The following is a 14221-nucleotide window of genomic DNA, read 5'->3' as shown; positions in this document are numbered from 1 at the left end:
AGGGAGTGATGGGCATATCATCATTGCAAGAATTCTGCTCTGACTATCACCTCTCAGACTTGAATGTTGTCATAATCATTCCTCTCGGCTTGGAACATGAGAGGAGAATGAACAGAGGGAACACAGAGAAAGTCAAACAGCTGAAGAGGAAGGGCTTTTGCCTGAAATGTTGATTTTACTGCTCTTCGAATGCTGCCTGAACTGCTGTGCTTTTCCAGCACCACTCTAATCTAGACTCTGGTTTCCAGCACTGCAGTCATTGTTTTTACCTAGCTGAAGAGGAAGAAAGAGGGAGAGAAGTCCTTTCAACAGGAAACTATATCCACCAGGGACTGTAAGGTGGTGCATCACTATCATTTCTAATACAATTATGAATGGAAAACAATGCTCTCATTAATGAATATCAAATAAAAAAACAGATTTCAGTGGGTACTTTCTTAATGAGGCACAGGTATTTAAAGCACTCATCATCAATGAGATTGAGATAGAAGAATTGCTCCTTAAAGTTCCTGTTCCTGTCTTTATCAGTGTGAAATAATGAAGTACAAAATAATTAGGATAGGACAACAAACACAAATGAATAATTTTGATTAATTCCATGATATGCAGTTTAAAGGATTGTTATTTATTTAAGCTGTATTTTAAACTACCACAGTGTTCCCAAGTAAACAGGACTAACAAAAGCCTCTTAAGCTGGATACAGTTTCCAGAAATTAGTAACCAGGCAGAATCCTGTTTCCATGGTCACTTTCACCACCACATATTTGGCAGTTCTTTCAGAGAAAATAAAACAGGTTTTGAGAGTAGAATGATTGTGTGATGTATCTTGAACTGAAACTGAAACTACAAGCAGGAGTTAGCGTGTTTTGAGAAGGTTGAGGTTCTGGATGTAGGTTTGCTCGCTAAGTTGGAAGGTTCGTTTTCATTTACCATTTACTCATTTACCACCCCTGAGAAAATGAACAGGAAGTAACATCACCACAGGAAATGACATCATCGACCCAAAGAAACACATAAATACAAAGTGGGCCATGCCACCAATGCTTCATCCGGAGGCTCACTGATGATGTTATCTAGTACGATGATGAAACATCTGGAAAAAAAAGACCAGCAATAAAACCCTTACTGGCATAAAACTCACTAAAGAGGAGAAAAACAACAACAAACTGCCATTGCTGGATGGCACAGTAGAGCAAACAGCCAGTGGAGAACTTCAAACCAACACATACTGACCAAATACTGAACTACAGAAGCAATCATCCCAACACCCACAAACAAAGCTGCATTAAAACATTATTTCAATGAGCCACTACACACTGCAGCACAGAGGAACTATGCAGAGCAGAGAAAAATCACCAATACAGGGTATTCAAACAGAACAGGTACTCAATGAACTCTGCCGAGTTCTCAGCAATAAACCCCAACAAGCAGACAAAACACGTCCAGAAACTCTAGCCACTCTCCTTACATCAAAGACATCTCAGAAATGACTGCCAGACTACTTAGACCTCTTGACATCATGGTAGCCCACAAACTCACCAACACACTAAAACAGCAGCTAATGAACTTGTACGCCCTATACAGACAGCAAGCAAAACTAATGTCATTTACAAAATACCTTGCAAGAATAGTAACAAACAGAACATTGGACAAGCAGCCCGAAAGTTAGCCACCAGGATACATGAACATCTAGCCACAAAAAGACATGACTACTCTCACTAGTATCCTTACAAACAGATAAGGAAGGACACCACTTTGACTGGGACAACACATCTATCCTAGGGCAAACCAAACAGACACGCACGAGAATTCCTAGAAGCATGGCATTCCAACTGGAACTCTATCAACAAACACATTGACTTGGATCCCATTTACCACCCCCTCAGAAAAAGAACAGTAAATGACATCACCACAAGAAATGACATCTCCAATCCAAGGAAACATAAACACAAAAATAGAAAGCAGGCTATGCCACCAGTGCTTCACATGGAGACTCACTGATGATGTTACCGAGTATGGTGACAAAACGTCTGAAAGCAAACCGACATCCAGAACTATAAGCAGGTAGATGAGCAGGAAGCATATTTTGAGTACAAAAAGGATATACATGTAAAATTGCTGTGAGGATGAAAATTGTTACAAAATTTTGGTTAAGAAACTTGGAGAATAATTTCATCATCATAATTATTACATAACTTTTACTCTGAACTGTTAAACCTGTTAGTTCTTTATGCAAATCTTTCATTTGGGGATTGAATTTATTTCCAAATGATTATCTTTTACTAAGGGAAAGAAATACTGGTGTACCTGCTGTCATAGCATTGCTGAACTACATGCCTCACCCAGGAATTAGGAGGCTTGGTGTCCAAGCAATTCCACATTAACATTGATAATGCAATGTCAAATATTCTAACAATTAAATATAAACCAGTATCACATTTGTTTAAATCAAAGCAAGAACTCTGTTGTGATGCTCAATTTTTGTATAGAAGCTATGTTTTTTTCTTCTAGTTACTTTACTATTTAATTTGTGACTCTAATTTTAAGAGCCACCTTTCTGATATTGGCGTGCAGTTCCAGAAGTTGGTGACATGGAATTTCCAGGTTTCAATGATGAAGGTGTACATGAAGTACAAAATAAGCATCACAAGTACTATCAAAGTTCGAAAACAATGATTCCTATACGTCCAAAGCCAAAGTAAGTGAAAACAAATCAGTTCTATGACACAAGACCTGTCTGATTTTCAGAATTAAGCAATCTTTATTATATACAATGAAAAACATTTTCACAGGAATCCATCTCCATCTCCAATAGAAGATGCTGGCTTATTTTCATACATCTTTTTCTCATGGCTGACACCATTGATGATCAAAGGGTTCAAGAAGAAACTGAATCAGGACACTGTGCCTCCCCTGTCCCATTTTAATTGCTCAGATGTGAACGCCAGAAGGTCTGTCAATTTGAAAGTACATTTTGAGTGATCACATCTTATAAAAACAAGCATTAAAAAAAAACCTTTTGACATTTTGCTGAAAAATATTTACAGATTCTTACGCCTTTGGAAGAATGAGGTAGAAAGAATAGGCATTGAGAAAGCTTCCCTGGATAAAGTGACAATGCAGTTTCAACGAACAAGGCTTATTATGAATATAACTTGCACAGTCATTTGTATGATTTCTAGCTTTTTGGGACCAGTAAGTAGTCACGTACATTTTCTTGTTTAAGAACTAATTACATGCTATTACAATAATTAATTTATTTTCTTTTATTACAATAAATTTGAAATGGCGTAGATTTTAGATAAGCACTGAAATATGGCTAATAAACCATCATATCTTAAAGCATGAAAGAACATGATCTTGATCATAAATGTAATTTATTTATGTCTCTCCAATTTAATGAAACCATTTGAAACCTTTTCCCTGCAATATGACCTTTACTGTAAGGTAAAGCATAAAATGAATGTCAGCACAATTTCAGGAGGTTGCATACCTAAAGGGCAAAACTGCCATTTATTTCACAATCTCACACAAAAATATAATCAATATAAAAAGAAAAAAACCCACACAAGTAGAACTGATATTAATCTTCAAACCTGAGTTAAAACTATTGTTTAGGTAGAGTACATTTGCTCCGAACAACTATTGTACACATCAGTGAGTGAACTAATACTGTCTGGTTTGCAAATCATGATTTTCCTCCATATTAGGTAGAATAATGGCAGAAACAGTTAGAAAATGAGGTGGTGAGGCCATCTGTAGTGTTCCAACAATAATGGTCCCACCCTACATCCCTAACATTCACTGCCTGGGGAGTATGTAAGTTATGTCGAAGGTATGATGCTTGGTGGATCATCCTGTTTTCCCAATTTCTGCTACCTTAGGATTCACCAGGATAAAGATGTCAATAAACCTTGAATTAAGGTCCTAGGGAGTATTGCTGAACAAAGAGACCTTGGAGTGCAGGTTCATAACTCCTTGAAAGTGGAGTCGCAGGTAGATAGGATAGTGAAGAAGGCGTTTGGTATGCTTTCCTTTACTGGTCAGAGTATTGAATACAGGAGTTGGCTGGTCATGTTGCGGCTGTACAGGACATTGGTTAGGCCACTGTTGGAATATTGTGTGCAATTCTGGTCTCCTTCCTATCGAAAAGAAGTTGTGAAACTTGAAAGCGTTCAGAAAAGATTTACAAGGATGTTGCCAAGGTTGGAGGACTTGAGTTGTAGGGAGAAGCTGAACAGGCTGGGGCTGTTTTCCCTGGAGCGTTGGAGGTTGAGGGGTGACCTTATAGAGGTTTGCAAAATCATGAGGGGCATGAATAGGATAAATAGGCAAAGTCTTTTCCCTGGGGTCAGGGAGTCCAGAACTAGAGGGCATAGGTTTAGGGTGAGAGGGTAAAGATAGAAAAGAGACCTTAGGGGCAACGTTTTCATACAGAGGGTGGTATGTGTATGGAATGAGCTGCCACAGGATGGTACAATTGCAACATTTAAAAGGCATTTGGATGGGTATATGAATAGGAAGGGTTTGAGGGATATGGTCTGGGTGCTGCAGGTGGGACTAGATTGGGTTGGGATATCTGGTCTGCATGGATGGGTTGGACCAAATGGTCTGTTTCCATGCTGTACATCTCTATGACTCTATGACACTAAGGGCAAGCAGTCCCTACTGCACCCTTTCGGGAAGACAAGTCTCCATTACCTTGTTTCTTGCTCAGTATGCTACATACCCTAATATGTTTTGTTGTCTTTGCGGAACCCTATCCTCCACATTCTATCAAAGTAACCTGCCCCACAATAAGTCCTGTTCATACATCAAGGCCGCCTTCACTGATATACCCTAAGCCACAAATTTTACTCCCAAAATCCTTAGCATCTTCAAGTAACTTCAGACTGGAGGCCAGTGACCAGTGGAGTTCCATAAGGATCAGTGCTGGGTCCACTACTTTTCATCATTTATATAAATGATTTGGATGTGAGCATAAGAGGTATAGTTAGTACGTTTGCAAATGACACCAAAATTGGAGATGTCATGGACAGCAAAAAAGGTTATCTCAGATTACAACAGGATCTTGACCAGATGGGCCAATGGTCGGAGGAATGGCAGACGGAGTTAAAGTTAGATAAATGAGAGGTGCTGCATTTTGGGAAAGCAACTCTTAGCAGGAGTTATACACTTAATGGTAAGATCCTAGGGAATGTTGCTGAACAAAGAGACCTTGGAATGCAGATTAATAGCTCCTTGAAAGTAGAGTCGCAGGCAGATGAATAGCGAAGAAAGCATTTGGTATGAAGTTAAAAATCACACAAAACCAGGTTATAGTCCAACAGGTTTATTTGGAAGCACTAGATTTCAGAGTACTGCTTCTTCATCAGGTGGTTTTGGAGAATAAGACTGGAAAACACAGAATTTATAGCAAAAGTTTACAGAGTGATGTAACTGAAAATATATATTGAAAAATACCTGAATTGTTTATTAAGTCTCTCATCTTTTAGAATGACCATGTTGGTTTCAGTTCTTTCATATATAATTTGCAAAACCTCTTGAGAAGTTATATTCTCCAGTGAACTTTAACAATTGGTGTCATGTCGGCCCAGATAATATATTGAAGGTGTTAGCTTCCCTATGTGAGACAATGGTCTGACTGATTCTAATCTAAAAAACGGATTTACAGAATCTTACATAGATTCATGCAGTTTTAGGGGAAGTAAAATGTAATTCTGCAAGTACAAATTCACCCAACAAACTTCGAAGTGTATGTGTGCATGCAGGTGTGTGTGGGTGTGTGTATGTATGGGGGGGTGTTATGAGTGTCTGTGAGAGGATGTGTGTATGTGTGTGACTGTGAGTGTAAAGGGGTCTGCAAGAGGGTGTGTGTGGTGTATATGTAAGCATATCAGAGAGGGTCTGCGTGAGTTTGTGTCCATCTGTCTGTTTGTGTGTATAGTGCAATAGGGTCACAGTACAGGTGACCCCATTGCACTACACACACACACACACACACCCTCTCTGATATGCTTACACATACACTACTATACACCACCCTCTTGCAGACTTATACCCCTTTACACTCACTCTCACTGACATACACACACTCTCACAGACACTCATAAACTCCCCCCCACACCTCCCACCCAGACACACCTGCATGCACACATACACATATAAGTTTGTGGGGTGAATTTGTACTTGCAGAATTAAACTTTACTTTGCTCTAAAACTGCATGAATCCATGTAAGATTCTGTAAATCCATTTTTTAGATTAGAATCAGTCTGACCATTGCCTCAACAGGAAAGCTAACACCTTCAATACATTATCTGGGCCGACATGACACTAATTGAGAATGTAATTTTAAAAAAAAGTTTTGCAATTTACAAATGAAAGAACTGAAACCAACATGGTCATTCTAGAAGATGAGAGGCTTAACAAACAATCCAGACCTTTTTCAATACATAATTTCAATTACATCACACTGTAAACTCTTGCTAAATTCTATGTCTTACAATCTTATTATCCACAACCACCTGATGAAGGAGCGTGCTCCGAAAGCTAGTGCTTCCAAATAAACCTATTGTACTATAACCTGGTGTTGTGTGATTTTTAACTTTGTACACCTCAGTCCAACACTGGCATCTCCAAGTCATGATGTTTGGTATGCTTTCCTTTATTGGTCAGAGTATTGAGTACAGGAGTTGGGACTTCATATTATGGCTATACAGGATATTGGTTAGGTCACTTTTGGAATATTGCATGCAATTCTGGTCTCCTTCCTATCAGAAGGATGTTGTGAAACTTGAAAAGGTTTAGAAAAGATTTACAAGAATGTTGCCATGTTGGAGGATTTGAGTTATAGGGAGAGGTTGAATAGACTAAAGCTATTTTCCTTAACATGTCAGATGCTGAGGGAGTGACCTCATAGAGGTTTATAAAATCATGAGGGGTACGGATAGGGCAAATAGACAAGGTCTTATCCATGGGGTGGGGGAGTCCAGAAATAGAGGGCATAGGTTTAGAGTGAGAGGGGAAAGATATAAAAGAGATCTAAGGTGCAACATGCAGTGGATGGTATATGTATGGAATGAGCTGCCTGAGGAAGTGGTGGATGCTGGTACAATGGCAAAATTTAAAAGGCATCTGGATGGGTATGTGAATAGGAAGGGTTTGGATGGCTATGGGCTGGGTGCTGGCAGGTGGGACTAGATTGGGTTGGGATATCTGGTTGGAATGGACGGGTTGGACCAAAGGGTCTGTTTCCTTGCTGTACATCCCTATGACTCCATGAATTCATGACTTCAACCCAGCCTATCTGCTCCATATTCCTCCATTCCAATATTTAGAACATAGAATATAGAACATAGAACAGTAAAACATAGTACAGGATCTTTGGCCCTCGATATTGTGCCAACCTACATATCCTTCATTTCACTGTCATCCATGTGCCTATCCAAGTGTTGCCTAAATGTCCATAATTTATCTGATTCTACTACTACCACTGGTAGTGCTTTCCACGCACCCACCACTCTCTGTGTAAAGAATCTACTTCTGACATCTCCCCTAAACCTTTCTCCAACCACCTTAAAATTATGCTCCCTTGTAATAACCATTTCCGCCCTGGATAAAGTCTCTGGCTATCCATTTTATCTATACCTCGCATCATCTTTTACATCTATACCAAGTTACCTCTCATCCTTCTTCCCTCCAATGAGAAAAGCCCTAGCTCCCTTAACCTTTCTTCATAAGACATGCCCTTCAGTGCAGGAAACATCTTGGTAAATCTCCTCTGACCCTCTCGAAAGCTTCCACGTCCTTCCTATAATGAGGTGACCAGAACTGAACACAATATTCCAAGTGTGGTCTAACCAGGGTTTTATAGAACTGCAGCATAACCTCACGGCTCTTAAACTCAGTCCCTTTGCTAATTAGAGCCAGCACACCATACACCTTCTGAACAACTCTATCAACTTGGGTGGCAACTTGGAGGGATCTTTGGTCATGAACCCTAAGATCCCTCTGTTTTTCCACACTGCCAAGAATCCTGTCTTTAACCCTGTAATCTGCATTTAAATTTGACTTCCAAAATGAATCACACAAAGTTTTCCAGGTTGAACTCCATCTGTCACTTTTCAGCCCAGCTCTGCATCCTATCAATGCCCTGTTGCAACCCATAACAGCCTTCCACACTATCCACAACTCCATCAACCTTCATGTCATTGGCAAACTTACTAACCCACTCTTACATTTCCTCATCCACGTCATTTATAAAATCACAAAGAACAGAGGCCTAACAGCAGACCTCTGCGGAATACCACTGGTCACCGAACTCGAGGCCGAATACTTTCCATCACTATCACCCTCTGTCTTCTATGGGCCAGTCAATTCTGTATCCAAACAGCCAAATTTCCCTATATCCCATGCCTCCTTACTTTATGAATGAGCCTACCTACCATAGGGAACTTTATCAAATGCCTTGCTAAAATCCATATACATCACATCCACTTCTCTACCTTCATCAATGTGTTTTGTCATATCCTCAAATAATTTAATAAGGCTGTTCATTTTGACCTGCCCCTCACAAGGCCATGCTGACTATCTCTAATCAAATTATGCTTTTCCAAATAATCATTTAGTGCTCCCTCTTCTTACCAGAATTGATAACATTTCAGTTATTCATGTTTTTGTTCTGAACGTCCCACCCCATACCTTATTGCTCCGCTCACATTTTTAAACCATGGATACCATTTAAAAATAAAGCTTTGCTCACATCTTACTCCCTGCTGTCTTGGTCTAGTGTCCATTTTCTGTACATTCATTATCACTTGACTTTGGATATGTTTTCTCATTAAAGGCACCACATGGATGCAGGCTTTGGTTATTATTGTTGTTGTCGATATATAAAGTGGATATATCCCATTGATATTTTGTCGAACACAAAAATGTCACAGTATTATTACTGTTTAACTGCTGCTGCCCTTCCTTACTTTACAGGCAGTGCTGGTTCATGCTATACTCCAGCATATTGAAAAAAAGTCAGACAGTCTTGTTTATGGAGTTGGTCTGTGCTTTGCCTTATTTACTACAGAGCTCTGTAAAACAGCTTTCTTCTCAGCCTCATGGGCTATCAATTATCAGACTGCCATTCGACTAAAAGGTGCTATTTCTACTTTGGCATTTGTTAAGCTGATCCATCTTAAAAGTTTAAACAACATTTCCATTGGTGAGGTAAGCACTAATCTATAATATAAGATTACTCAGTTGTCCTTCATTGATTTCCATATGGTTGAGAAGATTATGTGACAGTAATCTAGTGGCAATGCCTCTCTGACTTTTTTTTCTGCTTTTCTCCCTATGGTAGATCCAGCTTTTTAAAATAGTTTCACAGATAATAGTCAGTTGAAAGATTGGTCAGACCAAATGTCTAAATGGTTTACATATCTATTGCTGCACCCATCCAAGTTTATTCCAACCGCTCCTGATTCGACACAACACATTCTTAACTGACCTTGATCTGCCTTGGCTCAAATTTATTCTGCTAGGCTTGTGGCTGCGATTAAAGTCATAAAATACAATACAACTTTGAATCTGGGAGGATTTAGATGACCATTTCATATTTTACAACAGTATTTCAGTAGCAATTACATTTCCTGAAGCACTTCAAGACACCCTGAGGTCATTAAGTGTGTTACTTAAATGTAAAACTTTGCTGTCTTAATAATTGGCAGGAGAAAGATTGGAGGAAACTCTGCTTGGCCCACATCCCTAATTTAATCGTTTGGGGTTTCCTAGACTCCTCTCTGAACTTCCAGAAATGTGAGAGGTCAGACAAATACACTTAGGTGCCTAGACCTCTTCCCAATACATTTAGACTGCAAGACCCTGCTTGCGCTTCCTAAACCTACTTCCTGATTTTTCTTCATCTTAAGGTACCCTCTCATGCATTCCCAAGTACTGACAGACCTGATCTGCTCCACCTGCAGTACTGCCAGAACATACACTTTTCTTGATGTGGAGGAGCCAGTGTTGGACTGGGGTGGACAAAGTTAAAAATCACACAACACCAGGTTATAGTCCAACAGGTTTCTTTGGAAGCACTAACCACAACTACCTGATGAAGGAGCAGCGCTCCTAAAGCTAGTGCTTCCAAATAAACCTGTTGGACTATAACCTGGTGTTGTGTGATTTTTAACTTTGTACACTTTTCTCTATGTTCTTATCCCATCATCTGACAGCCCAGTGTTGTCACAAATCAATATCCTCCCCTTCCTGTAATAAGAGATTTCAGTACGATTTCTCAATGTTCCCCAACATCTAGACGTCTCCAATATTATACTTCAAAACCAATATCCAACCCTCATTGCTGCCAGATGTTTTACTATCATTTACTAAGTAATTCCGCGAGTAAAACATGGTGCTGGCCCTCTGGTGAGATATATCCCAGGACCTGTCATCAGTATGTCAAATATCAGCAACTCACTTGCATGCTGCCACTTTGAAAAACCTTTCATTCTTCTACTTATTATGACATCCTTTGATACTCGCTCCATTTTAGTCCCAATGCAGGATTTGGTGAGCAATACCACCCATATCCTTGTACTTAGCAGATAGTGTTTCAGATCTCAAGGCAATCTACAGTAACTCAAACAACATTTTCCATCGCTGAGTAATACTAACTCAAAAAACTAATTTAAATGTGTTCAAAGCTTTGCACTTTCCCCAACCAATTACTCACTATTATTAATTTTCACATGTCTCCATTTGCTGCAACCTCCCATTATCTTTTTGTGTTCCACTATTTTAAGAAAGTGATGTATAAAAATTATATTGCTGGTAGGAATGCAAATTAATCTACAAAATAAAGTGTTAGGATCAGTTGAATTTGGTGTTGGGTTACTAAATATTTTTAAAAAGCTGTGCTCTCAGGATTGTTGTGATGCAGTAGTAGTGTCCCTACCTGTGGCCAGAAAACCTGGATTCAAGTCCCACCTACTGGTGTGTCATAACATGTCTGAACAGATTGAGATTAAAAGAAAATCTGGGTTTTTCCGCAATGGGAAATTAATGTCTGGACAGGGAATGGGTCGAGAAGGGAATGGTGTCAACTGGCTTATGTGCTAAACTACAGATTCATATCAAATCCCTTGTAAATCTCTGAACGTCTTCTGCCGACTAGTTTAATATATGGATATCAGTTTGTTAATCAAATGAGACTTGTAAGTACTTTTCATGACTTTTCGTGACCTCAGGACATTCTAAAGTGTTTTATAACCAATGAAACTCTGTTTAAAGTGTAGCTATTGTTGAAATGTAGACGATGTATGACAATTTGTGCACAGCAAACTCCCATGGGCAGTGGTTAGCACTGCTGCCTCACAGTGCCGGAGACCCGGGTTCAATTCCCGCCTCAGGCGACTGACTGTGTGGAGTTTGCACATTCTCCCCCGTGTCTGTGTGGGTTTCCTCCGGGTGCTCCAGTTTCCTCCCTCAGTCACAAAGATGTGCAGGTCAGGTGAATTGGCCATGCTAAATTGCCCGTAATGTTAGGTAAAGGGGTAAATGTAGGGGAATGGGTGGGTTGCGCTTCAGCGGGTCGGTGTGGACTTGTTGGGCCGAAAGGCCTGTTTCCACACTGTAATGTAATCTAATCAAATAACAATGATATGTTCATGAACAAATAATCTGTTTTGAATTATGATGATCAAAGTTTAATTATTGGTTAAAATACTGATTAGACTGAAATATGTGGGCAAAGAAATACGTGATAACAAAGAGGACCACCCATTTAGTTAGTGGTAACTATTTCTCTACACAAATGTCAATTACATGTTCTGTGACTTTACTGATATTGGGCTGATAGATTAGTAATTTACCAGATTGGACTTGTCCTGCTCTTTGTGAACAAACAATATATGGGCAATTTTCTACTTTGTTGCGTAGAGGTCAGTTTGGTAGAAGTTTCAGTTTCAGTTTTGTCCAGTTTCATAATCATTATATTACCATAATTCCTTATTTTTATTTGTTATATTCATTATATACTATTTGTCTGGGAGTATATATGTAAATGAGTTAATATAAATTTTAATTTGATATTTAATATTTATAAAAATAGGAAACTAAAACTGGAACACAAAATTTGTTTAGGCTGCATGGGATATTTTGTATTTCCAGTTGACTGAGGAAGAAATTATTCAATTACTTTGCTCCTAATATAAATAAAATAAACTGAAATTATTATATATAAGAATTATTCACAAAATTTACAAATCTTCATCAGTTTAAATGAGGGGACTCTTGAAAAGGTTTTGTAAGTCATTATAGACTTGCTTTAACATTCTGATTTTAACATTTGTTAATGTTATAACAAATAAAAATAAGGAATTATGGTAATATAATGATTATGAAACTGGACAAAACTGAAACTGAAACTTCTACCAAACTGACCTCTACGCAACAAAGTAGAAAATTGCCCATATATTGTTTTCCTACAATCCACCATTCAGAAAATGAGTGTAATAGCATAGACTGAGTTTGTTAACCAATAGTAATCAAATAAATACAAGGGGTGTAAAGTGAACCTCTCTGAAAAAAGAGAATATAGGATAGATCCAGCATCTGAATTGAAGTGAACTAGGTCTGCATTTGGAGAGAAATATTACATCCTTCTGAATACTTTAAAATTTAAAAGAGTAACTAGATCAATTAAGAGATTAAACAGCAGTCAACATCTGTGCCAAATATGTAACATATCATACATATTTTAAAGGGTTTGTTTTGAAGGTTTGTTTCTAAATGTATAACGTATATCAGGAACCTACTAATTTACATGACAAGGGTATTTAAAAAATCACCACCTCTCCACAACACTTTAATGATGAAAGTGATATCAGCTTTTTTGGAACTGAAATAATGAAAATCTCTCCTAACAATGATGTGAATTTTTTTTTTCACAAATGGATCTGACAGTTCAGATTCAACTTCTGTCTTGCAGAAGTGTAGAATTATTTGGCAACATCTGCCACTGAAAAAAGTAGTGTTCAAAACATGAAAGCAAAAGAAAGGAATCAAGATTTTTGTGTTAAATATAGATTGATTTCAAATCAAGTTCAAAGATTGAAAAACATGGCTTTGAGTTAACTTGCTTCATTTTATTTTCTTTATACAGGTATTGAACCTATTGTCAAATGATGGTCATCGACTATTTGAAGCTGCTTTGTTTTGTCCTTTTATATTTGGTACTCCGGTATTGCTAATCAGTTGCACAATATATTGCTACATTATCCTTGGCCCAACATCATTGTTGGGGATTGTTGCTTATGTTTTATTTATACCTGTTCAGGTATGACATTATAATGAAATGCCTAACACACCTATTGTCCCAAATTTTAGTAGACATTAGCTGAGCTAACTTGTGAGCACTGTAAATTTTGAGTTAGATGAATGATTGTTTCAGTTCAAATGAGGTGTTTAATATTGAAGTCATGACCAAAACTTATATTGCATTTATTTAACACCTCTTCATACTTTGGATATCTCACATTACAGTTAATTATGGGCATTAGCTATTAGCTTAGTTGGCAAAGACCACAGCTTTTAAATTAATTGAAATAATATAACCAATGGATTACTTTAGAAATGTAATCATTGTTACATTTTAGGCAAGTTTGACAGCCAATTTTCATATAGTAAGCTCTCAATCAACTCAGTAAAGAACTCTGCCGACATCAGTAGTCATCCTCTAATGAGTATGATTATTCATTTTAAGAAATTCTGTGTTAATCGTCAAAGGTTCTGTGGGTCCGTATGTGACTGATAAGCCCAATTCTAGAGCACATCTCTGACCACACATTTAGCAGGCAGGGGGTTGAATTGGTTCTTGGTCTTGAGTTCTGGCATTCCTTCCTCTGATTCCTTTTCTGTACTTCCACCTGCCAATAATTGTTCTCAAAGAATTGTGTCCCTTTATACAGGAACTTCCTCCAAATTGGTTTCTTCTGAACAAGTGTCCCACACATTGACATCTATGTTGCATTTCTTGAGGGAAACCTTCAAGGACCTTTGAAACACGTCCTTCTTCATCCTTTTGTTCGAGTGCACTGGGTGAAGATGATTTGCCCTGGCAGTGGGAATTCAGCTATCCTAAAGAACTCTGTGCCCTTTAAGTAGCAGCATTTTATATTTTATATCCACCTGAACAGGCGCATCAGATCTTGGTTTCACATAATGGGC

The 14221-nt window shown here is 38.3% G+C and overlaps 1 protein-coding gene across 3 annotated transcripts in view; it reads left to right on the top strand.

The window, feature by feature from the left end:
• abcc12 (ATP binding cassette subfamily C member 12) overlaps nucleotides 1–14221 on the top strand; it is a 122036-nt gene that overhangs the window by 14048 nt on the left and 93767 nt on the right. Inside the window, exons 2-6 of one of the 3 annotated variants that reach the window (XM_043706921.2) lie at nucleotides 2548–2698; nucleotides 2793–2951; nucleotides 3048–3195; nucleotides 8987–9220; nucleotides 13158–13331. In XM_043706921.2, the coding sequence (XP_043562856.2) occupies nucleotides 2592–2698; nucleotides 2793–2951; nucleotides 3048–3195; nucleotides 8987–9220; nucleotides 13158–13331 (822 nt within the window). In that variant the 5' untranslated portion in view covers nucleotides 2548–2591. Of the gene's footprint in view, nucleotides 1–2547; nucleotides 2699–2792; nucleotides 2952–3047; nucleotides 3196–8986; nucleotides 9221–13157; nucleotides 13332–14221 lie in introns of those variants that run through there. The other 2 variants (XM_043706923.2, XM_087995882.1) reach the window with 2 other exon arrangements.

The sequence above is a fragment of the Chiloscyllium plagiosum genome, unplaced genomic scaffold, assembly GCF_037043375.1.
Source record: "Chiloscyllium plagiosum isolate Xiang-an unplaced genomic scaffold, Cpla_swu_hap1 HiC_scaffold_17, whole genome shotgun sequence".
Classification (NCBI taxonomy): Eukaryota; Metazoa; Chordata; class Chondrichthyes; order Orectolobiformes; family Hemiscylliidae; genus Chiloscyllium; species Chiloscyllium plagiosum.
The sequence above is the reverse complement of the archived record's forward strand: the minus strand, read 5'-3'. Positions and strand labels throughout refer to the sequence as shown.